Consider the following 26,411-nt stretch of genomic DNA (forward strand, 5'->3'; position numbering starts at 1 on the left):
CCCATGAAAACCGTGCGTGCTGCAATAGCTGAAGGCTTGTGAAAAAGCAAATGGTGACCATTTCGAATGAAAATGATTAAATAAAACTAACTTCATTAAAAAAATATATAACTTCATATATACTTATAACGGGTTTAACTTGTAACAGAACTTATGGCAGGACTAAGTAGAATTAGTTTGGTGAAAAAGAAATCCATTATTTTTGCGTACATTTTTTGCGCAAATGGTTTAAAACTGTTTTATGGTCGTTCTTTAGCTCCTGGGTGATGCTAGGACTCAACTTCGATTATATCTGTTATTCGGTTCGATGTTATCGAAATTTTTCTTAACTTAAAAAAATCGTAAACGAAATCGACGAAATCAAAATTGCATGTAATTCGCTGTTACAGTATCGGCACCATAAACAGCATTCACAATTTCAGCGGCCTCGCTTGCATTTTCGCCTTTTTCAAAGAAAAACTGTACGAGGAGAGTTCAATAAGTACCAGTGTTAGAAATGAAGACATCATTTTTTCAAAAAAATTTTATTTTTGCTTTTCAACATATTCACTTTTTAGAAAAATACATTTCTTCCAACGCTCCGGCCATTTTTTTTAACCCCTCCAAAAAATGGGATGTGTCGAACTCTCCAAAATACGCCTCTGTCTCGCCGTTGACTTCCTCGCTTGAAATAAATTTTTTTCCCGCGGGCCATTTTTTCATGCTAGTGAACAAGAAAAAGTCGTAGGGAGCCAGATTGGGTGAGCCAGGAGGCCCGGCAGCAATTCATAACGCAATTCATGCAGTTTGGCGGCGACAATTCCGGATGAATGCGCTGGTGCTTTATCGTGGTGAAACAGTATCTTTCCTTTCCGCCAAATGCGGCCGTGGCTCCTTCAATTTTTTATTAAAGCAGTCCAATAACTCACTTTTTCTATAAATTCCATGAGGATGACGCCGTTCACATCCTCAAAAATCGTCGCCATGACCTTACCGGCCGATGGAACTACCTTCGCGTTCTTTGGAGCAAATTGACAGGGAGAAATCCAACTTTAATTGTTGCATAGTTTCTGGTGTGTAATGATGAATCCAGATTTCATCAACGGTGACAACTCGACGCAAAAATTCCTTCGGATCTCGCTTAAATTGCTCCAAACATTGCTTCGCAGTTAACAGCCGCAACCGCTTGTTGTTCAGTGTGAGCAATCGCGGCACCCAAGGGGCCGACAAATTTTTCATCGCCAACTTATCATGTAAAATATTAATTACCGTTCCGGTCGACCTGCCTATGGCCTTTGTTACCTCGCGGACTTTCGTTCGTCAATCAGCGAGAATTATGTTGTGGACTTTTCGAATCCTTTCCTCGGTAACTACGTCGACCAGGCGTCGCTGGTCGCTCCGCATCAAAAATGGATGTTCGCCCACGTTTAAATTCGTTGAACCAAAATCTAACTGTAGTCATAGATGGCGAAGCGTTCCCATAGACAGCATCCAACTGTGCGTTTCAACGACAGTCGGTTCTACGTTACCGAAACGAGCCGGATTTTTATCCGGCCAAGAACCGTCACTCCAGCAGCATTCCCCGTATGTAAGTATGGAGAATGTTTACGCTACTACAACAACAACAACAATAACAACATGTGTGCCAACTATGCTTTTATCTCCTCGCATTTTTCCCATCCAAAAACCAAAAGCGAATTCTTTTCCATCTTAGCGAAAATCACGAAACACATTTCACTCGAATTGCTGCCAAATCCAAACTAACCTATCAATCAGCCTGAAATCTGTTTTGCCGTTGTTTGATAAATGGCAGCACACGATACTAACACCAACACCCACGTTCCCTTCCCACGACAGTCGGTTCTGCGTTACCGAAACGACTCGGATTTATATCCAGCCAAGGACTTTCACTCCAGCAGCATTCCCCATATATAGTATGGGAATGTTTACGCTGATACAACAACAACAACACCAACTTTCCTCAGGAACGCCCTCTCGCCAATCAAACACGGGTACTTATTGGACCGCCCTCGTAAAATGGAGCGAATTTTCTCTTTGTTCACTTCCATTGTTTACACCCTGTAACTCACAGCTGAATGTAACAACAAACAAAAAGCAGAAAAGGATTTTTTTTTTTTTGTGTGAAATGTCACCTTGACAACGAGCATGAACTTTCAATTATTTGATCGATACTTCACGAGATATCGATCACCACGGCTATCTACCGAGAAAATAATCGTTTCCACGACAGTCGGTTCTACGTTACCGAAAGGACCCGGATTTATATCCGGCCAAGGACTGTCACTCCAGCAGCATTTCCCGTATGTAAATATGGGGAATGTTTATGCTGCTACAACAACAACAACCGAGAAAATAATGGATTTTTTCCCCCCCAACCTAAAGTAACTCCTTTTTGTTATAACTTCTTTGATTCTTTGCAGGCATACTCCACAACTTCCTGCCGGAACGCAATACCCAAACCGAATCCGTGGGAAATAAACTGGCTGCCCTACTAAAAGACGAAAATCATTTTGTACGCGTTAAAGCCGCCACGGCATTGGGTTATTTCTTTGGCGACATTTGAAAGGAAAGAACCGTTGGCACTTCCACTCAAAAGCGCTAATGTACGAGTTTCTTTGAGTCCGTATAAAAGGGATTTGTAAGAATGTAAAGAGTGTACCTTAAAGGAAACTAAAATTCAATGTGAAGATCTGTAAATGTGATTAATTGAAATTAGGTTAATCTATATTGTATTAAAAACCCTTATTATCTTTTACTATGTATTTATATGTATGCAAGCATCTAATATGTATACGCGTATCATCTGCATTAAAAATATTTATGCGCATGTGTCATTGGATTCCTTTTTATATCCTCCGTTTATGAAGAACAATAGTCAAACTTTCGATGCATATTTCCGGCTTGTTTAAAACTGCAAAAGTGTTTATTTGATTTAAAGTTTCTCATACATAAGTCTATATATTAAATGTTAATATTATATATGAAGTCTAATTGTATCCAAAAAGGTGAAAATAGAAAAACACTTGGAGAGTCCTTGCATTGTTTGGTTATTTGTTTATTAAAAATAAATGTAAAATTTGAAGCAAAATCATGTGGCGAATTTACCTCATATAATAAATATAAAGATCATTTTAACATTTATGTACCTAAATTACAAAATAGCGCACCTTTTTTCAATCACATATCAGCAAAAGGAAAGTATTCTATGCGTCCACTAGACCAGGCAATGGTTAAAACAGTTTCCGGATTTCGCATATTTTTGCTTTTAAAGCAGATGTATGAGGGATATTCTACGCCTATGCCAGTAAGGAAACATAGCGGCGAAATGGTCATATCGAATTTCCGCAAACACGTGCTGAAGAGTGCAATGCAAGGCGAGTCTTTGAATATAACAGCCAGATATTTGCCATCTGCGTCCCAGGCTAACGCTTGTGGCTTGCCGCCAACCTCGCGGCGACCAGCATTAAATTTGGTTAAATCGGCAATTTTTAAAGCTTCTTTAGCGGACGTACCGGCTATGGGAAAAACAAAAATTATTAATTTTACTTTTGGATTCAAACTATAGTAAATTAGCAACGGGTACATAACGTAATACTATAAGTTTGTTGGCAGCATTATACAAGCCATGACTGTGCTTGTGTCGAGGCTCACCTGTAGCTTGCCTTATCAATAAAATTTACTATTGGCAACGGCCAGCGAAGGCTTAAGCAACAATTCAAGCATTTGAATGGATTTTCCCATGCTTGTAGTAGGTGCGCGTTGCCTTAAATCTGTGATTGCGACATTAGCGTATTACTTACATGCGAAAACCTGTTCGCTCTGGAAATTCAAGCGATATAGAATGCTATCGCCAGTTGTGACAAAAAGCAAAAAATTACCGCATGGTGACCAGCATGCTGACTGTACGACGCCAGTGTTGATGGTCCAACGTTCCGGCGTCCATTTCTTATGGACTGACCACACACGAAAAACATTCCCAACAGTGGCAGCAAATAGAAAAGCGCCATTAGGTGACCATTTCAGTAGCGAGCAGGGAGGACCTACCCGTCTCAATGGCATATTCTGCATTTTATCCACATCCCACAATAAAATATCAGTATCGCTTATAGAGGCTGTGGCAAGCAGCGTACCATTGGTGCTCCACTGTACGGATGTGATGGGACAATGTCCAGGACTATGGTTTGTTTAGTTAGTCTATGCTGAATTGTGTAGCATAAATAGAACTCACTGTTTCAGAAATACGGCTTGTGTGGCACTACGCGTTATATGCATATTGGTATCCATTGTCCATAGACATACTCCCTTTTGGCAACCAACCGCCAACTCAGCGGCAGTTAACGGGCGCCACGCCATTGAAGTAATCCACTTCTGTGAACCACTCTACAAAAACAAAAACAAATTGTAAGTGAAAAAATCAGCAGGTGTTTAAATAACTCTTTACTTTGAGAACTGGCACCATTGCCGGTTCGTCGGTATATATTCTGACAATATCATCTGATCCCGCAACAGCAATTTTGAAACAATTCGGATGCCATACAATACAACGTATATAGGAGCGTAACCAGTCACGCGTTTCAGAGAACTCAGCCACGTTGCCGACACTCACCTCACGCATATGCGGAAAAATTTTGGTCTTGAGCTTTTTTACAAATTGCAACATTTCAAATGTGAATTGTGCCGTTGCGCATATTAACGGACTCAGAGTGGCCGTTTGTCGGTCGCGCGCTTCATTCAGCGCCTCCATAAAGCCACTTTCGAAAAATGTGCGTATTATACGCTTCATCACACCTTCGTCCACCGGTATCATTACATTGCGATACGTGTCCATTGAGTGGCCGCTGACGGATGTGCTGAACATTTCACAATTCAAATTAATTTCCGGATAATTTCTCGACTAAAATTTTTAATAAAATGCATATGGAAATTTTAGAATTTCAAAGTATTTTACTTACTACTGAGCAGCTTCCCACTTCATTTTGTGGTAGCGCGCAGAGCTGGCCTGGAACAATGAATGTGGAAACATCCTGTAGGGAAACCATTTCAGTCTTATCGTTTTTAATTAATATGTTTATTAACTAATTTTAATTTTAATTTGAGAAAATTTGTTTATTTCATTAATCGGCAAAATACCTGCTGCTAGAATTGATCTGCCGGTATATTTCATAGGTAACGTTAAATGCGCGAATGAGATCTGACAGCTACTATGCTGCCACTCTTTAGTAATAATATAGATGGATTGACTTTTGGTGAGATTTCTGAGGAGCGTAAATGTGATAGCAAAATTAAGTGTTTTGGTTATTCTTAAATACTAATACAGTATAATCTCGATAATTCGGACAATTAAATACCAGAGGTTGTCCGAAATATCGAATTTTCCGGATTATCGAGTGGGTAAAAAATTTAATAGAAATCAGTAGATCAGTAATTAAATGAAATAAACTTTTATTTAATCTTAAATTGATTAATATTCAATGAGTTATATGTACATATATTAGTTTTTATTCGGCCGTAAAATAAATCAATATATTCGTTTGCCGCAATTTTGTTTCATTTCTCTTTCTGAGACTCACAAGTTTTAAAATGTTTCCGGATGAAAATTCCTGTTCCTCTGCATATTTAATACAACTATCAAATGCGACAATAGCTTGAGAGTGCGAAATTTTAGGATCTTGACTTTCATTTTCGTCAAGACTGCTGTTCTCGTTATCTTCTTCCTCAATCTCGTTGATATCGAAATCAGTGTCGCCATTCAACCACTCAGTAATCTCGTTATCATTATATACATCAGGGGATATTTCAACAAGAAGATCAATTATTTTAGTTGAGCTGCTGGGCCGTAGCATCGCAAGAGGCAAATCATCATCTGAGTCCCATTCTTCGTCATAAAGAATTTTGTTAAAACATTTTCTGAGCACGCGTTCATCCACATTTTTCCAAGCATTAGACGATAAAAAAGCCACATCTTTTAATGTAAAGTTTTTTAAAGATTCCGGGAGATTGCTCGGTGGGCTGGACAAAAGTAGAGACAAAAAACTCTTCCGATAGTTTGTCTTTAAAATTCGGATAGCATTTTGGTCCATTGGCTGTATAAGAGCCGTGCAGTTTGGTGGCAAAAACATAACATATATGTCCTTATCGACATCCGACAGTGATTGGGGATGGCAAGTTGCATTGTCTAGCAGTAAAATGGCTTTGGCTGGTAAATTCTTTTCCTTTAAGTAACGCTTTACTTCTTTAACGAATGAGTTTTCAAACCAATTTTTAAAGATTTGCTCTGTCATCCAAGCATTTTTGGTATGGGAGTACCCAAGCGGAAGGTTTACATTTTTAAACGCTCTGGGGTTTTTGGCTTTCCCTATCATGAACAATGGAAGTTCGTGTTCTCCGGTTGCATTACAACAAACTAGAAGTGTTACTCTTTCTTTTCCAATTTCGCGCCCGGTGCGGATTTTTCATTATGCAATGCAAGGGTTTTTTCTAGAAGTTTTCTCCAAAACAAAGCAGTCTCATCTGCATTATAAACCTGATCATACGTAATGCCCATTTCTGCAATTTTCTTTCGCAATTTTTCAATAAAGGGTTGCACAGCAGTAGAATCATTGGAAAGTTTTTCGCCAGATATTTTTAAGAATTTAATTCCATATCGGGAACGAAAATTACTAAACCAACCATTACTAGCCACAAATTCCACACTTTGTCCGTAAATTTGGGAACAGAATTGTTTGGCCTTTTCTTTGATGATTTCCGAGGAAATCGGTGCATTGTTTCGTCTTGCGTTTACAAACCATTTATACAAGTAGTCTTCCATCTTTTCAAACTCCGCAGGTCGCATAGTTTTACGCTTTCCAAGGCCACATTCTGTTCTAGCAATGTAACTGCAAAATATAATCAAAGGAGGGTAAACTCTTCTTACAAAATGTTTTCGTTTTTTTTTACCTATCAATCTTTAATCCACTTGATTTTATGTCCGAAATTGTAGATTTACCTACATTGTATTGCGCAGCTAGCTGTCGAATTGACTGTCCTTCACTTAGTTTCTTAAGAACTTCTTTTTTCTGGTCTATCGTTAAAAACGTATGTTTTTTCTTAGCTGCTGGTGCCATAGTTAAATTTATACAGTCCACAGTTAAAGAAATTATGGAGTTAATGTTTGAAATTAGCTACTGAACTACACGTTACGCAAATATGCTTATGAATATGAACTAGGAGGCTGACGAGCACTTAAACGCACTATTCACGCAAAGTAGTTAGCAGGGGAGGATTATAAAATAAAATAAAAAATAACGGAATTCCTTTTTATTTTAGCATATTCACTGGATAATAAAGAAGTGTCCGAATTTTAGAGGTACATGAATACGTGGTGTCCGGATTACAGAAACTTCTATAGAAAACGTTTTGGTGTCCGGATTACCGCGCTGTCCGAATTATCAAGTGTCCGAATTACCAAGATTATACTGTACTTCGTTAACCTAATGAATTTGAACTCTATTTGCATAATATTCTTGTACGTGTTGCAATTAATTTAATTCGTTATTGTCGTTTTTTAATGCTCTTTAACAGGGCAATATTAGAGCGACGTCGCCAAAGTAACTTGTTTGAGTAAATCGGCGGATATGTTCATTTTTTAAATTAACAAAATATTAAAAATGAAGTGCCACGAGTTAAATTGTGAAAGCATAAATGATAATAAAGCTTTCGAATGAAGTTTTTTCGCTTTTATTCATTCATTCTTGGCTTTCCACTTGCTTTCACTTATTCTTGCTCTTCTTTTTGTTTGTTAATTTTTCGGTGTTGACATCACGCCTTCGATAATGTAAATATGTTAAAGGTTTCATTCATTACACTGACATTATAAAGGGTTTTTCATTGGCGCGGGTCGATTTTGGTGCCCTGTGGCAGCCATTTTGTTTTGGTGACATCTGTCAAATCTTTTGTTTATTATTCAGTTGTTTATGCCAAATTATCATGGCAAGTTACACGATTGAACAGCACGTTCAAATGATAAAACTTTATTATCAAAATGAGTGTTCATTAACGCAAACGTTGCGCGCATTGCACCCATTTTTCGGTAGACGTGGTGGCCCTTCCAATTTCTTATGGCCCATATTGAACCATATGGACCTAGACAACGTGTGGTTCCAGCAGGATGGCGCTACGTACCACACAGCAAACGCCATTTTATTCCATTTCAACATCTACCCGCCCTTATTGAAAACCCCTTTATATATACATATATAATTGGCGCGTACACCTTTTTTGGGTGTTTGGCCGAACTCCTCCTCTTATTTGTGGTGTGCGTCTTGATGTTGTTCCACAAATGGAGGGACCTACAGTTTCAAGCCGACTCTGAACGGCAGATATTTTTAATGAGTAGCTTTTGCATGGCAGAAATACACCCAGAGGTTTGCCATTGCCTGCCGAGGCGCGACCGCCATTAGAAAGAACTTTTCCTTCGTTTAAGCCTTTCACCGAGATTCTCTCTGAATTCCGAATGGTAGTCACGCACCAATCATTCGGCTACGGTGGCCATTAGAATGTCAAAATAAAGTAGAATAGCAAATTATACCGGCTTTTCGTCATTTATTTAGTGCCGACATTTTTCTAATGTTCAAGGTGATAGAAAATCGCATTGTTGTACTCTATCATTATTGCTTGTATTCACGTAAAAAATAAAACAAACAAAAAATACAAAAGCAAGCATAAGAAGAATAGTAAGTTTCTGTGGCGGTTACAACCCTTTGTGCACTGCTAAATATGCACTGAATTTGTGTATGAACAATGAACCAGCTTCCATCGCCACTAAATTTTACACTATTCTTAATTTGGAATGCAGAGCATTGCGTTTTCTAATCCTGGTTAACGCCAATGCACCTCTTAACCAAATAAACGCAACAATGTTTTACGTTCCATAATCCTGATTCATTTATTTTCGTTCTCTGAAAAGTTGAAGTTCTCACCATTTGAAATCAACAATTCCAATTGCTCTACATTGACGTTGTTATCGTGGCACTCTCCATCATAGATAATCTCTCCATGCAAACTGTATGGGCATGCGGGACTTTAAACAGCACTTTCCATATATTATAAACAAAAATTGAATTTAGTTCAAAAATGAAGCAATCTGCTTTCGTAAAACTTATGTAGTAAAAGCTTACGAATTTGATACCGCGCCCAGTCTTCATTTACATCATTTATGGAAGAAGAAATAAATAATTCTTTAGCCCAACACCATCGGACATGCATATTTTTCTCAGCTGGAAGGCAATTTCATGTTTTTGGAACGACTTTCGAAGCAATGGCCCACCTTAGCGTCAAAATGAAAATAAGGGAGTAGGAAATTCGATGTGAAGTAAAATTTTTCGATACCTATGGATAAACAAGCAACCTGGCTAATCTAACCTACAGATGGCTATCATTTAACTTTTATGGCCTCTGGTGACGATACAGCATGCTTGACTGCGCTTTGTATGTGTTAGCGCAGTCGGGTGGCGTCGTGTCACACATACTTGTTGTCGGTAAAAATCAAAAATTTTAGATATTAGCGTCAAGCACCCGACACGCACACATATAAAGTTCTTGTCAAACAATGCTTGACCGTCACCAGAGGCCATTACACATCGCTAACAACAAGACATCTCTTTAGAAAATGTTCGTAAATAGTATTTATAATAAGTATGGCAACACTCTTCACTGGCAGAAATTGGGCAAATCAGAAATCAAATTTTGACAGCTTTTTGTTCGTGTGCAAAGAAAAAAGTTGTTTAATTGTTTACTCTGTTTTAAGTTACTTAGAATTTCGGAAATTTCCATAAATTTGCGATAATTGAAAGTGAAATCTAAAATGCTAGTTTTCTGAAGGTGAGTGTATAAAGTGTGCAAACAAAATATGTCGATTCTAAATGCCTTAAACGATAGTTAAAAAACCCAAGGCAAAAGTGTCCAACATTGATTTTTCGCCTTGCCGCATTTGTAGCTGCCTTTTTTGTTGACCACAAGAAAAGGAAGTGGGCCTAAAGGCCAATGTTGAGTAGGGGTCAAAAAGTACATGCTTTATGAGTGGCTCAGTACGGCCATTCGTTCCATATATTTTATTGTGCTGATAAGATAGCAAAAGTGCAAGCGCGGGAAAGTGAACAACTATTTGTTTTTAACCTGAATATAAGTGAAAAAATTGCCCAGCTGTGACAAGTGTTTTTTCAGTAAACTTTCATACACCGAACAGAAAACTTTCAAGTAAAAAATGGAAATTTAAACTTATGCATTTATTTGAGTTACATTTATTTTGGCTGGAATTTAGAACAATGCCGATCTTGGAATTTCTGGCAAACTATAATGTTTTTTTTAATGAAACTTGGTGGAGATGTTAGTGAGGTGTTAAGGAACACTCTTTATAACTTTAAATTAATCGGGAAATAATAATTTTTTAATTATTTACATTCAAAATGCCCTTGGGAACATCAGTATAATTTGCCACATTACACTCTATATTTTTTAACATTTCACTATAAATCACCAAATATACACTCACACGCGTGTTTGTACCGATTTTTATGCTAATATTCTAATTATATCTATTAAAATTAAATGCAAATTCATTTGCCTATGCAATCACATTCCAATTTTAAGCGCGAACAAGAAGAAGATTGGAATTACAACAGTATGGTGTTGCCGGATGCCTGCAAATGAAAACAAAAATTAAGTACTTGAGTTTAGTGTTAATGATGGGAATGGGGGTTATTGTGCCTGCTTACTACATACACGCATATGACGTTTTAATTTTGGGTTCAATGGTTTTAACACGGAAAGGAGTTTTACGCAAAAATACTGTGCATTGCGTAGCCGGAGTTGGACTGATGAGGGTTATTTTTTTGAAGTGCGGCCGAAGGCCGCCCACGCGAAAAGGAGTTCTACGCAAAAATACTGTGGATTGCCTAGCCGGAGTTGGACTGATGAGGGTTATTTTTTTGAAGCGCGGCCGAAGGCCGCCCACGCGAAAAGGAGTTCTACGCAAAAATACTGTGGGTTGCGTAGCCGGAGTTGGACTGATGAGGGTTATTTTTTTAAAGCGCGGCCGAAGGCCGCCCACGCGAAAAGGAGTTCTACGCAAAAATACTGTGGATTGCGTAGCCGGAGTTGGACTGATGAGGGTTATTTTTTTGAAGTGCGGCCGAAGGCCGCCCACGCGAAAAGGAGTTCTACGCAAAAATGCTGTGGATTGCGTAGCCGGAGTTGGACTGATGAGTGTTATTTTTTTGAAGTGCGGCCGAAGGCCGCCTACGCGATAAAGAGTTCCACGCAAAAATACTGTGTTAATCAATTTAATTTAATTTTAATTACTTTATTATTTTTTGTGATACGCTTAATATCATTGTTTTTAAGTTTAAATGAGTTGTATGTTTTTATTTTCAAATTCATTTCTCAACTTTAAATTACAGCAAAAAATACTGCAGTTTTACAATGAACCTTCCACTGAACATCCTTGCGTGCGAACTTCGTTTTCATTTCAGGTGTATGGCAACACCAACTTTTCGCTAAATTATAGAACTTTAACATTAAATTACTTAAAAACTATAAGCCTCCGGCAGGTTCTGTTTTCAGTTTTAAGATGGGGATACACCCCTCTATCACCCCCTTTTTACCGTTTTTTCCAAAGCGATCGGCACTATACTAAATTCTAGCCTTTATTTTTGTTAACTACATACAAAATACCTTTAAAAATTACCTATAGTACCATTAAACATTGTTACTATTAATCTCAATTCTTTATCATTTCATTAAAGAAGTATTACATCTTTCGTGATAAAGGCACTCCATAAATACTGTTGTTGGTGATGATGCTATTGTTATTAACCAAAGCACGACTACTTGGTGCTATATTAGTAGTCTCCTCGCGTGTATGGCTTGACTTCTTTTTGGTTAGTTTTGTCTTCACTTTACGAACGAAAGTGTTCGAATTCAGCGAGGACTTAATTGATAGATTGGTCTTACTAAGCTTTGTGCTTCCACCAGCACCATTGTTTTGATCCTTTTTGCATGTACCGTCAGCTACGCAACTAAGTGAGAGTTGTGATTTGCTGCTGCGATGCACTTTCTTAACTTTCTTTGTCGACGACTGCTGCACTGCCGTTACTACAATGCTTCCGGTTTTGAAGCGATTAACGCCCGGTATACGCGCTTTGGATGCATTTGAAGAAAGTCCAGCTTGTTGATGCGAATTGGTGTTGTTAGTACGCTTTGCGGTGGCGTGACCGTGGCCTCGGCTTTTCGATCTACCTTTAGTTAGGCGCGCAATAAGCTGTGATGTATCGGCGATCTTCGTGAGTGCATTGCTGAATAAAAAAGATAATAATGGGTGGTGGTAGAGTGTAAGGCGGACATATTATATACAATTCTTCTATATAATATACTTGAGTACAATTCATTTATCACAAAAAAAACATTTTTATTTGAAAATTACCTTCGCCGTTTCAACTTGTGGTCGACAATTCCAGCCTCATCTTTTGTGGGGGCCTTTAGCTCCTTTTTCACTTGTGAAACCTTTCGAAATATACGCATAGTTCGCTCATCCTCAATAATTTCCGGCATACCTAATGCCAGAGCACCCATTTGAATACTAATTTTTCTGCTTAGCATTGGCGACGCATTGGCATCTTTGGCCACAAAAGTTCTGCCTACATTATTTAGCTCTTGTTGCCAATGCAATAGCTTCTGTGAACAGGCGCTGTAATGTAACATTTCCACAAGTACAATACGAGTATTTAGGCAATTGATTACTTTCACACGCTGCGTTAACTTACTTAAGAAAGGCTTCATTGTCGGCTTTGCGGTGACTGGTATCCTCTAGTTTTTCACGTGATGGTTTTTTTAGTCGTTCAAACGCTCCATGTCTGGACTGTTGTCCCGATGTGTGCTGGCGCAATATTTGTTGATTCCATGAAAGTGGCCGTTGGTGTTCTTCTTTGCTTTTATCAGATTTTACACCCGTCCAGTACCTTTTTTTCAATGACAGCTTCAAATCTAACTCTTCTATTTTACTTTCGCCGAGAGTGTAGGAGCTGGGCATTCTATAACTAAAAAATTAATACTTATTTATAAAGAAATTCGTTCGGACAGCCCGAACAGAATATAGCCTACACGCATACATTTATACCAAGGAGCACTTATTTGGTAAACACGTAAGAATGGAGAAATCTAATAATTTGCAAGGAATACGCACATAAATGGTACGAGGTTTTAATTCCAATTAGGTCTGAAATTTCAATGGTCACAATATTTCGGTACAGCCAGTTCTGTATTTTTGTGTATTACATATATAAAACCATTCGTACAAAATCCCAAGTGTTATGAACACATATACATTTGTATGTATGTATGTATAAGTGTATGTACATTAATTTAACAAATTACAATAATAAGATGTTTCCATTGGATGGTCTAAATGGGCCTTTTACAAAATCACTAATCCACTCACTTTTGACGCGCCATACACACCGGTTTTGGCGCTCCATTGTTGAGGTTATGCCATGAGTTGGTGCGCCTAGCCGGCTTGAAGGTTACCGGAAATTCGAGAGTGCCGAATGCATCCGTTACCCTTTGCGAAGAAGTCATTTTCGGGATTACAGTGACTTTTGTGCCCTTAGATGGTGATGTAATAATCAATTCGGGCGGCATCTTGGCTCTTGAACGCCCAGTTGCGTTATCGCCAATTTCTTCAATATAGCGGCGCTGCAGCTCGCTTTGCAATAGACGGCGTGCACGTACGCGCGGTACAGTGCAATATTGCGGCAAACAATCGTCCTCGTCAGGTGCGTTTGGCTCTTCGTCGGTGGAGAATATCAAATCTGCGCTGGGGTCGGTGGTGGGAAGATCCAGTGCTATGCGTGTTTCGCTTCGTTTGCGATGACTATGTGAGCGACGTGCGCGAAGTTTACGATGCTGAGCGGGGTGAGATTAAAAAAAAGAGATAAATTGGGAGGGGTTAACTAAATTTACAGATGATAAAAAAAAATGTTAAGACCGTTATTGTGTATTGTGCGTTGAGTGTGAACATTTTTAAGCTAAAATAACAAAAATAAAAAACGCTGTATGTAAAAAATTTAACACCATATCCTTCGAGCCGGATTTGAACCAGCGACCTATGGATAGCTATGCTTTTTCATTACATCAAATTCCTCTACAGTCCACCGCTCTACCAACTGAGCTATCGAAGGTGTTTGCCTCCTGGTGTCAAATGCAGTCAATGACATGAGGGCGTTTTCTAGCGATAAAAAGACGTAAATAGATTTTTGCGAATTTGTGCCAAAAGAAAGAAGAAAAGTAGAGCGCTCTCACAGCGCCTGATAATTGTACGGTTTATTTTTTCTTAAACGCCCCCACTAATAGCGTGAAATAAAAATGAGCGATACATATTAATTTTATAATTTTATATTACAATAAATTAAGAAATAAATAAATAAAATAGTTAAAAAATGTATGTTACCCATGAGGCTGTACTCAATTGGCGGTTTTGTAACAAAATTTCGGTATAAAATCACATAAACTACTTAGAGTTGATGCAACAAAAAATTACGAAATAAAAAAATAATTAGAAAGAAATGTGTAATTATAAAGAAAAAAAAAATTATAAAGAAAAAAAAAATTATAGAGAAAAAAAAATTAATAAGGAAAAAAAAATATTATAAATACGAAAAAAATAATAAGGAAAAAAGAAATTATAAAGAAATATATATATGTATATACATTATGTAAAAAAAAAAAATAATAAAAAAAAAATTAAAAAGAAAGCAAGACTTTCTATTTTCTTGTTTTCTTTAAAATTTTTTTATATAATTTGTTTTTCTTTATAATTTTTTTTTATAATTTGTTTTTCTTTATAAGTTTTTTTTACAATTTGTTTTTCTTTATAATTTTTTTTTTATAATTTGTTTTTCTTTATAATTTTTTTTTATAATTTGTTCTTTATAATAACATATTCTTTCGAATTATTTTTTTGAAATTAGAAAGAAAGAAAAAAGAGAAAATTTCTGTTCCCCATGAGACTGTACTCATTTCGCGTTTTTGTTAAAATTTTCGCTATAAAATTACATTAACTATTTAGAGTTGATGCAACAGACGGAATGAGTGAATTCGAACTTTGATAGAAAGAATTTACAAATAAATCAAAACAAAATATTTAATCATGATCCTTCGAGCCGGATTTGAACCAGCGACCTATGGATAGCTATGCTTTTTTGGCTTTCAAATTCCTCTACAGTCCACCGCTCTACCAACTGAGCTATCGAAGGTGTTGTCAAATTTTTGTCAAATGACTCATATATAACTTAGCAGTGCAATTATCTGTGATAACCAGCAGTAGAAATCGTAAATTTTTTAACTTTGAAATTCGGAATAACAAATGATTATGATTGCTTTTGAAATACATCTGTTTGATATTTGGACAATTCACAATTAAGTGCAAATGGCCTGATATCCTGGGATTTATAAATTATGATGCAAATATGTATATATAAATTCTGTTGTGCTTCCATGGAAATTTGGAATATTGCCATACATTTTCTGTGACAAAAATGTACAAACTTTGACCCACTGTAAATAGAAATCACAATTGTAACATGCAGGGCTACAACTTTGTTCTGTAATACTTGTGCTTTCAGGGGCTTTGAAACCGTTCCTCGTTTTTCGATGTGTCCTTAAACCCTAAAACTGTTAGAGTAATCTGATACCAAATATCGATGAAAGTTTTTAATAAACTGATATCTTCGTTGCCAGAAAGATGTGCTGCAATCACAAAAAGTAATGAGTTTCATGCAAAATATTAGACAAGCAGACATGTTCTGCGAATGGTACGATATTTGTAATTTTAAAGTAATAAATTTTTCAAATGGAAACTGCTAGAAACACATCATTTATGTTGTATTTAACGATTTAGTGGCAAATTTGTACCTTTTTGTTAAGAAATCTCCGAAATAGGTTTTGTAAATTTCTTACTCTGAAGTGGGGTAGTTTAGTTTTGGCCAATACTGTACATAAAATCTACTAACAATCTAACTACTTTCATAAATTAAGATTTCATAATAAAAAATAGTGGAAACAAATTTTTACATTGGTTTTTATTATCGATGTCTAAAGTATTTAGTTACTCCAACAAAAATATAAAAAATAATTAAAGAAACAGAAACCAAAATTAAAGCAAAATACTAATAAGTTAAATAAAAAAAAGTAAGTAAAAAATTAAAAAGTAAATAGATAATAAAACTACAATTGACAAAAATAAAAATAAAAAATACCGAAAACTAAAATAATCAATAAATGAGACTTAAGTGAGCCTTTAGAAATAAAATTAAAGTAACGTTATATAAACAAATAAAAAAAACAATTGAAAAATGTGAAGAAAAATGTAAAAAATATAAGAAATTTTAAAATAAAAAAAAATAAATCCTTCGAGCCGGATTTGAACCAGCGACCTATGGATAGCTATGCCTTGGCTTTCAAATTCCTCTACAGTCCACCGCTCTACCAACTGAGCTATCGAAGGCGTTACATATTCTTTGCCAAAGGCTTGTCATAATACAAAGCTCCTATTTTATTCCTCCTTTGCTTTATTTTTGGTTATATAAAATAACAAATTTACATATTTGCGTTCGTAACGCTTTGGCTATAGCAAAGAACTTAGGGTATTTATAACAAAAAACAAAAATAAATTTTCTACTGTAGACTTGCCTTCGGAGAGTTGCACACACAAATTGCCCATAATAAGTTTTTGTCTACGCTAACAATTGGGTTCTTGTCATTGCTTTATAGCTTCAGCAAAGAACTTTTGAGGAGAAGAACGTTAAAATGGGTACTAAAAATAAAGCCTTTACAGAGTGCTTAGTTCTCCGCTAGAGGTTAATTAACGAACAATTACAAAATGCAATGAAAAATATTATATTACCTCAAAATTTTTTTAACCAAAAATATTAAATATTTAAAATTTTTTAATATTACATCTTAAAAAATGACAAAACTGTCAAAAAGAAAAAAATAAAAACAAATCCTTTTTTTTCCAAACTTGTTTTTAATTATATTTACTCTTACAAAAAAAAAAAAAAAAAAAAATTTAATTGACAAAGATGTTAAGGGGTTAATTGGGTTTCGTCGGGTAAAAAAAGGCCTATTTTCAATATTTTTTTTTATGTAAAATTATTATTTATTTAATTCAAACTTTTTTCTGTCTTATAGATACATATTTAAAGAATAATTTCTGAAATAAAAAAAAAAAAAAAAATTAAACTCCTCCATTGTGATGTCATTTCCGGTGACCACTCGAAAAAAAGGTGCGTCCGCGTTGTCAGCATAACTCCTGACAGGATCATCAAAAATGAAAAAATATGGCACGAAGAACAAAATTTTTCATAATTTCATAAAATCTTATCGACTTCGTGGGTTTTTTGTAAAATTGCCGTCAAATGAAAATTTGTCGATGTTACCTAATTTTGCGAATTTTTAATTCTTTGGCATATTTTAATGATTCGCTTTTTTTATTTTTCTTTGTAATGAAGCAACCAGAACAAGTAACAACTTGTACCTGTTGGCACGCGACCTCTAATCAGACATTGCACTTCAAATCTTCAAATTTACCTACGAATGGCATACGAAATAAAAGAGAAAATGTCCTTCAATTCTACAAAAAAATAGCTGCCAATACTTCCTCATTAAATGGTGATCAAATACATGAAATTAACAAAAAAAGGAAAGAATAAAAGTAAATAAATAAAATAAATCCCAAAAAAAAGAATCAGAAAGTCAACAGCAATTAATTTTCACCTTATCAAACAAACAGATATAAATATCAACAAAGCAGGCTGCTACAATAAAAAGCTTTGCTAAAGAGAAAGAAATGCAGTTGATTGGACAGAATTCGCCCTACAAATAATGCACAAACAAATAGATTATATGCGAGTTGTCTAATGAATGGGACTAAATGAAAAAAGGAAACAAAAATAAAAAGTTAAAAAAGCAAAAACAAAAAATAATAAAAATAATAACAGACTTGCCAATAATTAGCATTGCATAATTTTTTTCACATTTACTCATTCTTACACTCATTGAGGGACCTTTTAGTTAATATGACTATTTTAAGGCACACATTCTTAGGTGAATACAAAGGTAAGGTGAATACAAAATGTGGCGAAATAAGAAAAACAAATAAAGGTAAACGCCCATACAAATGAGGTATGCAATATTTGGCAACATTCCGACATTTTACAAAAGTTTGTTGCACAGTACATACAGTGGCGATCATAACTGTGCATGATGATTTTTGTTATATTTTTAATGTTTTTCTAGTTAGAAGTTTTTTTTTTTTTTTTTTTTTTTTTTTTTTTTTTTTTTTTTTAATATTTTTCTATTTAGAAATTTTTTAAATTTTTTTTTTAATATTTTTCTAGTTACAATTTCTTTTATTTTTTGTATTTTTGTATATTTTCCATTCATTAACAAAAACCATATAAATCGAAAGTTTAAACTTAATAAAAAATTTAAATAAGTTCGACGGACTTTCATCTAAATTGTGAACTCTTTGGTGTGAATTTTCAGAAAATTCATGGGTATGCAGTAACATGGCCCATTTTATTCCAGTAAAACAAGTGCAAGTTTTCAGCAAGTAGAAACTCACATTGTTTTTTAATATATTTTCTTGCTGTTGGCTTTTTAGACTTTATGCCACTTAAAAATGAATTTCTTGTGGAAGAAATATGCAAGACCGCCTGAAAAAAAAAATGTTAATTATTAATTCCAGTTTTGATAAATTACACTGGTTACGTGGAAGAAACCGCAAAAGACGTCACAAAAAATAATTTTCATAGAAGCTGCGAAAATTCAAAGTTTTATTAATATATATATTCTCTTTATATTATTCTCGTTTTATTTTTGTGTTGTGAAATACTAATTTTACAGTAATTTTTTCACATTTTTAAAGCGAACTGCAAATACAATTTTTTATATCGCTTATGCATGACCCACTAGCATGTGGCGCTAGTCGAATTGTCATCTATTCGTTGTGGCATGACGAGACTTACATTGATATGATTAGGCCCATAAGGAGCCGAGGGCCTAAACAGACTATGCCGGTTGAAATCCGTCTTCAACCAACTGAATGAGGCTTATCTGTGTGGCTTCATACATCAGATTTTCATTGTACATCGAAGGCCTATAAAGTATACTATTGAATCCCCCCACCTTTCCATTGGCTTGAAAGCTACTCATAACGCGAAGAGAAGCTGCCCATTCCATGTATTAAATTTGGTAAACTCTGGGGAGCACATTAGTTTACATAGAACGAGGGCGGTCAGCATGATTTTATTCAGCTTAGAGAGGGAGACAAAAGATATTGGACGAGTAGAAAATGTAGTACTTCCTGTTAACACAAAGTCCAGTCCGTGTATTGGACTAGCAATGCGGTACGGTGCACTAGACAGGGTTAGTTTACTGGGGCGGCAGCCTTTTGTCGGGGAAAACCCGAGTCATTCCGGTTCCCTGAACCGGTTGCCATGCAAATGCTGGACTACCCATCGTCTTTGGTGGTTACCACGAAGTTACGAAGGACCTTTTCTACTCAGAAACTTGCATGAATTGACGCAAAATGACGGCAGTTGTTTGTTATATCTTAATTTTGCCTGCTGGGATCTTTAAACCATAATTCCTCCTCGTCGGGGAAAATATCTTTTTTCCCACCATCCAAACAGGAGATACTCGTTGCAGTAAAAGCCCTCAAAAACAATAAAGCTGCCGGCTGTGACCGTCTACCAGTTGACATTTTTTTAAGGCTTGCGCAGAACAGCCTGCAAATCTTCTTCAGCCTATTTTCAATGCAACCTGGGACGAAGAAGAGCTCCCCGATGACTGGTTATAAGGTATATTAGTCGTCCTGCCGAAGAAAGGTGACCTATCGCTCTGTAAAAACTACAGAGGAATTATGGTGTTGTCAAAGTTAAATCAAATGGTATTATTTAAAGCATACTTTACTTCGATTTGAATTTTTGTATCAGAAAATATTTATGAAAATAACAAAATTCAGTACAAATTAAAGAACATAAAATATGTAAAAAATCTAATGCAAAATTGAAGTACATAAAAAAAACATATACTTCAGATCCTTCGAGCCGGATTTGAACCAGCGACCTATGGATAGCTATGCTTTGGCTTTCAAATTCCTCTACAGTCCACCGCTCTACCAACTGAGCTATCGAAGGTGTTGATACGATTTTGCCAGAAATATAATCAGAAAACCTTAGCCACAGAAAATTTGCCCTGACAAGATTAATTTATGCTGATATAATTTTAATATACTTAAATTTATTTGCTCTAAAAACATAGCCACATACACACATAATCGTACCTACATATGTATAAACATATCTGAATGCGAGTAAAAATGAAAAAATTGAATGAATTGATTAATTAAAGAAATATTGGAAATAAACGAAAATACTGAGGTAGAGGGAAAAGTGGTACTGATCAGTCATCCCCATTATAAAATTCCGATTACAAATTTATGCGGCATTTTTTCTTTAAATTTGTAAAATATTATATAATTTAAAAATATTAATGATTTAAAAAGAAATTAGTCAGCGGCCTACCCTTCAAATAGACGAAAGCGATTGAATTTTTCTACTGGTGGTGCTGGGTGGAGTAGCCACTAAATGGAGAAAATGCACAAAACCTCGCCCGAAAAAAATTCTCAAAAATCACTGTGACGCCATATCGAGAATAAGTAAGCATCTCAGCTTGGTGTAGTCAGAAAAGCGGCACATACGCTGAGCTCAGCTCAGTACCATCTTGTGTTTATTGAAAGAACAGGGCCTGAATGCTACCTTGCTCTACACATTTTCCAAGAGAAAGCTTCAAATGTACAATATTTTAGAAACCGTAAAATGAATTTCAGGAATCGTAAAATATAATTCAGAATAGCCATTTGTACTTCAGAAACTGTGAAATGTATTTCAAGATAGCCAATTTTACTTTAGAAACTGTAAAATGTATTTCAGAGTAATTAATTGTGTTTCAGGAGCTGTAAATGTTGTTCTGAAAATGTGTTTCAGGATCGTCAATTGTATTTCAAAATTCGTAAACTTTTCTTCAGATAAGTAATTTGTACTCCAGAAACTGTCAAATGTATTTTAAGATACCCATTTGTCCTTCAGAAACTGTAAAATGTATTTCAGGCTAGTCAATTGTACTTCAGAAACTGGGAAATGGACTTCAGAAGAGTCAAAAACTGTAACAATTTTCTTTACAATAGTCAATTGTATTTCAAAAACCGTAAAATTTATTTCAGATCAGTCAATTGTATTTCTGAAACCGTAAACTTATCTTCAGAATAGTTATTCGTAGTTCAGAAACCGTCAAATGTTTTTCAAAATAGTCAAGTGTATTTCAGAAACTTTAAAATGTACTTTAGAAGGAAGATTTTACTACACATTCCAATTATTTAGAGTATACTCAACAGTGATTTAATTTTTTAATAAAATTTCCAAAATACAAGTACGTAGAAGTAATTTGTTAACAATGTCTATTTAAGAATGAAACTATTAATTAATTAATGCAGGTTTTTAACTTACAAACTGGCACATCTAATGAAGATAGTGCATGTAGTTGAAAATTGGTCGAATGTTGTATGGCTTCACCATAACCGCCGCCAACAAGTACCGTTTTTGCCTCGTCAATAAATCGCTCCAAGCACAAGAGCCTCTGCTCGACAGCGCTCGAGCCAAATGTGGCTAGAACGGTTATATTTTACTTAAAAAATTGATTATTCTGAAGCGCAGTTTATAGTTTCTGAAGTACATTTTACGATTTCAGATATATAATTGACTATTCTGGAGTACATCTTACGGTTTCTGATGTAATATTGACTTTTCTGAAGTACATTTTACAGTCTCTGAAGTACAATTGGCTATTCTGATATATATTTTACGGTTTCTGAAGTACAATTGACTCTTATGAAATACATTTTATAGTTCCTGATTGAATATTGACTTTTCTGAAGTACATTTTACAGTCTCTGAAGTACAATTGGCTATTCTGAAGAACATTCGATGCTTTCCGAAGTACTGTTGAAAAAGGTGTGGTAACGAAATTCTATACTTACTGGAAATTCCTACCTTATTACTAATCTCAAAAAAAAAAGTTATTGATTAAGTGATATTGGCTTTTATGCTATACAAAGGTATAAATATGAGGTGCCTTTTATTGTTCATAAGGTGCTTAAGCGTTTTGTGCTTGTAACAGCTGAAATTGTAACCTCATTTAAGATCCAAAGCTATCGAATTTCCAGCAATGGGTCTCTATAGTACCCTCTAATTTCTATAGTAGAAATTATAAATTGACCATTGAATAAAAAGTTTGTAATTTTTCATTTGTATTAAGAACAGTCATTTTCAGCTCGAAAATAAATCACTGTGCAATGCCAAATCAATGTCTAAGCGCGCGCCCCAACGACGACTAAATTTCACGCAAACGTTGCATTCTTGCCCATACCTGTTTACTTGCAAACACATGAACAAACATCCACATAGATATGTGTATTGCTGTGACACAAATACCAAGACTTATTTGTTTTAAACTTATTGATTTTTCTTTCATTGTCTCTATTATGACCATAACATTGCAACCGGGGGAATTTTTCTTACCAAGTTTTTACTGATTTATTTGGCAGGTAAAGGTTGCTGCCATAGTAAAATTTGCAGCAAAAGAAAAAAAAACACATTTACACACAAAAGAGCAACCGGTAGAATGGCGACAGTGACACTCTGACTATATTAAGCCAGTTAGTGACGACTGCCCCACGAAACTTGCACAACCTTTCATCAGTTGCACCTAGCACGCCCACAGCGCCAATTTGTGGGAAAACCAGCACTCTAGGGCGGACTTTTTTTTGGTTTTTTGATTTCACCGCCTCTTTAATGAAATTCATTTGACAAGTCACGCAAAACGCAAAACATTTTATCAAATTTTTAAGCTTATATGCTGAGCGAAATTTATGTAAGAAGTTAAGCTGATGTCGAAAGGCCCCTTGTGCACTTGACCTTTTCAACGGCGCAAAATGCGCGTGTTGCCAAACAAAGCATTCAGCAAATTTTTTGCCACAAATAAAAAAAATTATATTTGAACGACAAAAAAAGAAAAAAAACAATATAAGGGCGGAAAACAATTAGAGCCGATAGGCATGTAAGGCCTACAAAAAGGCACGACCAAAATAAAAGCGAAAAAAGCAAATCAAATAAATGATTTAATGGAAAGTGGAAGCACACGAAAAAAAACTGAAAAAAAAAACAATGGCAAAAGTAGCGAAGTAAAATTCAAAGATGAAACCAAATAAAAATGTTGCCTTTGCATTTTTTGGCAAAAATGTTGGCGAATGTATGACAGTCAGCGAGAGAATATGTGCTTCGTGAAAAAAGTGAAAATGCTCGAAAAATTCACGGCTTCAGCCTTTTTTGCAGTTCAACAATGCTCGCAAAGGTCGTATGAAATATGTGAAAAGCGTTGGAAAAATTTGCAGTCATTGCAAATATGCTGAAAGTTGCAACAATTCGTCGTTGGAAGTTACATATTTGAGCGTTGTGCGAATTATTTTGTTTTTTTTTTTTGTTTCGCTACTCGAGAATTTCACGGTATTTTTTTGAGCACGCGAAAGCTTAGCGTGCCGTTAAATGCGAAGGTAGTGACAACCACGTATTTGCTGCACGCAGTTATTAAGCCAGCGAGCGTGAAGCCACTCAAAGCTCGTGCTGCACTGCACAAGAAATTTTAAATTACATGGGGAAAGACTAGGATATGGGCGGATATGCTCGAGTGAGCGGAAGAGAGTAGTGTGATCGATTTGCTTTTTGTCATAAACTGGTTCTCCTGTTCATTTCAGTTTTTCGCGATTGTCTAGGTTTTGATTTGCTTCCTCCAGTGACTTGCAGGAATGCAGTATGTCTAAAAGCGCAATATTCACGTAAAAAGTAGGATTTTTGTTGAGTTATGTCTTTTATTTCATAAAATTTCTGATTTTTTTTTTAATATTCCTCACGTATGCGGGCAATACAACTTATAAAACAATACAACTTACAAAGCAACTTACTTACAGGATCCGGCATTCGAAGTGTTATCAACTTCAGACCGCTCGCGCAGTTAATGAAAGGGCATCAGCTGCCTGTTAGTTGACTAAATGACAGTCCAGAGTATTGTGTACAAGCGTGCGGAAAGATTTTGCCGAGATTAAACGCAAAAAAAACAGTAATGGATTTCAAACGTTATAGTGTGATTGCATTATATGATATTTGGCTGGAAAATCACAACCAGCGATTGTTCGTGAGCTCGAGCACCTTAAAGTAAATAAAGTTTTCATTGCAATGGTACTGGTGGCATCGCGAAACGTCATGGAGGTGGTAATCAAAAGACTGCAACGTCACGTGAAATGGTTCCAAAAGTGAAGAAGCGACTTGAGCGAAATCTCCGACGAAGTGCCAATCAAATGGCGAAAGAACTGAAAATATCTGACCGTAGTATCCGCCGCATACTGAAAAATGATTTCAAAGACAAGCTCTTACAAGAACCAAAAGGCGCATGATCTCACACCAAAGCAGCAACAAGTCAGATTTGAAAGAGCGAAGGACTTACTTCTTGGCCGAAAGCAGTCAATTTCCGAACATTGTGTTTTCTGACGAGAAATTTTTTCAAATTGAGCAATTCGTAAACTGCCAAAGATAGGGTTTATTTGGCCGATGGTTCCTACGAGAATTTGAGTCATCGATTGGTCACCAGGAGGCAGCACCCGCCACAGGTAATGGTTTGGGCCGCTGTAACCGTAGATGGGCGCTCTCCAATCGTTTTCATCGAGCCTTTTCGACCGAATTCCACTGTTCCTTTTTTCTATCTTTACTTTGAACCTAACTATCATACATATCTTAAGGAGCACATTAACCAATCTTTAGATGTATCGAACCTTAAGAATAACAAGCTTTTGGGAGAACGAAAATGTCCTTATCGGTATGGCAAAGTGAGTTGCGAGGTTATAGGTTAATTGAGAAACTATACCTTCTTAGTCGTTATACAAAATTATATTTTTTGTATGCTTTTAATCCATTTTTGATTATATTTGATTAATATTTTTCGATACAAAATAATCGATTTTCTTTAACTTAATTTTTTGCGTTTTTATTTAATCGTTATTCTCCAATTTTAATTTTGCTGTCGTCTTTCATGATTCTCATAAAAAATAATCGATTTATTTAATCGGTACTCTAAAACTTAAATTTTTCCGTCGTCTTTGTATGATTTTCATTTTTGCGTTGCTTGATTATATTTATTTTTTTTTTTCTGGTAAAAAATAATCGATTTATTTAATCGGTACTCTAGAACTTACATTTTTCCGTCGTCTTTGTATGCTTTTTATTTATTTATTTTTATTATATTTGTCGATACAAAATAATCGATTTTCTTTAACTTAACTACTTGCGTAGTTTATTTAATCGGTATTCTAATATTTTCATTTTTCCGTCGTCTTTTTATGAATTTTATTCATTTTTGTATTACAAGGTGAAGTCCAGACAGGAGCTTTGTTCTGATCACTTCGAGTTTATTTATTTACAATAGTCCCCTCTAGCCTCGATACACTGTTTTGCGCGATCTAAAAGCTTTTCGAAAGAGTGTTTCAGGTCATTGACCGGAATGTTCTTCCGGATGTCGGTACAAGCGTTTTGGATGGCCTCTACGGACGCAAAACGTTTTCCTTTCATGGTCAAATGCAATTTTCCGAATAGGTAGAAGTCATAGGGAGCCATTTCAGGCGAATACGGTGAGTGATTGATGGTTAAAATGCGATTTCTAGTTAAAAAAATCAACCACAAGAGTGGATCGACGAAATGGTGCTGCATGGTAATGCTAGTTTCCTCCTTCGCGCTATTGAGGGCGAATTCGACGAATGCGATGCAACAAACGCTACAAAATGCCAAGATAGAAAATTGCATTAACGGTTGGGCCCATTGACACGAACGTCTTGTGAACGATTCCCTTGGAATCGTAAAAGCAAATGAGCATCGACTGGTTTTTGACTTCTCCAAACGCGACTTTTTGGGTGGTGGCTTGTCTGGGGTCTTCAATTCGGCACTTTGACGCCTTTTTTATGTTCATGTTGGAAACACCACGTTTCGTCACCAGTTAAAATCTTGCAAAGGAAGTTCTCGTCTTTTCCAGCCTCCTTAATGAGGTCTTTCGAATGTTGAATTCTGAGCAATTTTTGGTTCTCAGTTAACTTATGCGGAATGAAACGTGCACAGACCTTTCGTAAGCCCAAATAATCAGTTAAAATGCGATAAAACAATGATTTGGAGATATTTCGGTTCATTTTTGATAAATTTACAAACAAATTCGTCGGAGTTTTC

The 26,411-nt window shown here is 35.8% G+C and overlaps 4 protein-coding genes and 4 non-coding genes across 18 annotated transcripts in view; 2 read left to right on the plus strand and 6 right to left on the minus strand.

Moving 5' to 3' along the window:
• LOC128858008 (maestro heat-like repeat-containing protein family member 1) overlaps positions 1-3,127 on the plus strand; it is a 39,695-nt gene extending 36,568 nt beyond the window's left edge. For both annotated transcript variants that reach the window (XM_054093903.1, XM_054093902.1), the window contains exon 13: positions 2,421-3,127. In XM_054093903.1, coding sequence (XP_053949878.1) covers positions 2,421-2,563 — 143 coding nt within the window. In that variant the 3' untranslated portion in view covers positions 2,564-3,127. The remainder of the gene's footprint in view (positions 1-2,420) is intronic.
• On the minus strand, positions 3,031-5,192 carry LOC128858010 (aladin). Its single transcript, XM_054093904.1, has 5 exons — positions 4,953-5,192; positions 4,442-4,894; positions 4,229-4,380; positions 3,801-4,174; positions 3,031-3,515 (listed from the first exon to the last, which is right to left on the minus strand). The coding sequence occupies exons 1-5, from the start codon at positions 5,037-5,039 to the stop codon at positions 3,178-3,180; spliced, it is 1,404 nt and encodes a 467-aa protein (XP_053949879.1). The 5' UTR covers positions 5,040-5,192; the 3' UTR covers positions 3,031-3,177.
• A 4,473-nt stretch (positions 5,193-9,665) lies between these two features.
• Positions 9,666-26,411, plus strand: part of LOC128858012 (glutamine-dependent NAD(+) synthetase) — a 275,347-nt gene continuing 258,601 nt past the window's right edge. For 3 of the 10 annotated variants that reach the window (XM_054093908.1, XM_054093909.1, XM_054093916.1), the window contains exon 1: positions 9,669-9,858. The gene's annotated coding sequence lies outside the window, so the exon portion shown is untranslated. Of the gene's footprint in view, positions 9,859-9,922; positions 10,234-26,411 lie in introns of those variants that run through there. The other 7 variants (XM_054093912.1, XM_054093911.1, XR_008453969.1 and 4 more) reach the window with 5 other exon arrangements.
• Positions 11,460-26,411, minus strand: part of LOC128858011 (uncharacterized) — a 52,211-nt gene continuing 37,259 nt past the window's right edge. Inside the window, exons 12-15 of the mRNA XM_054093905.1 lie at positions 13,472-13,935; positions 12,798-13,070; positions 12,458-12,721; positions 11,460-12,329 (exon numbers count right to left, since the gene is read on the minus strand). Coding sequence (XP_053949880.1) covers positions 11,786-12,329; positions 12,458-12,721; positions 12,798-13,070; positions 13,472-13,935 — 1,545 coding nt within the window. The 3' untranslated portion in view covers positions 11,460-11,785. The remainder of the gene's footprint in view (positions 12,330-12,457; positions 12,722-12,797; positions 13,071-13,471; positions 13,936-26,411) is intronic.
• Positions 14,108-14,210, minus strand: Trnay-gua (transfer RNA tyrosine (anticodon GUA)). The gene is made up of 2 exons: positions 14,174-14,210; positions 14,108-14,143 (listed from the first exon to the last, which is right to left on the minus strand). It is a non-coding gene; the product is annotated as a tRNA-Tyr (tRNA).
• Positions 15,183-15,284, minus strand: Trnay-gua (transfer RNA tyrosine (anticodon GUA)). Its single transcript has 2 exons — positions 15,248-15,284; positions 15,183-15,218 (listed from the first exon to the last, which is right to left on the minus strand). It is a non-coding gene; the product is annotated as a tRNA-Tyr (tRNA).
• Positions 16,436-16,534, minus strand: Trnay-gua (transfer RNA tyrosine (anticodon GUA)). Its single transcript has 2 exons — positions 16,498-16,534; positions 16,436-16,471 (listed from the first exon to the last, which is right to left on the minus strand). It is a non-coding gene; the product is annotated as a tRNA-Tyr (tRNA).
• Trnay-gua (transfer RNA tyrosine (anticodon GUA)) lies at positions 20,133-20,231 on the minus strand. Its single transcript has 2 exons — positions 20,195-20,231; positions 20,133-20,168 (listed from the first exon to the last, which is right to left on the minus strand). It is a non-coding gene; the product is annotated as a tRNA-Tyr (tRNA).

This window comes from Anastrepha ludens, chromosome 3 (genome assembly GCF_028408465.1).
Source record: "Anastrepha ludens isolate Willacy chromosome 3, idAnaLude1.1, whole genome shotgun sequence".
Taxonomy (NCBI): domain Eukaryota; kingdom Metazoa; phylum Arthropoda; class Insecta; order Diptera; family Tephritidae; genus Anastrepha; species Anastrepha ludens.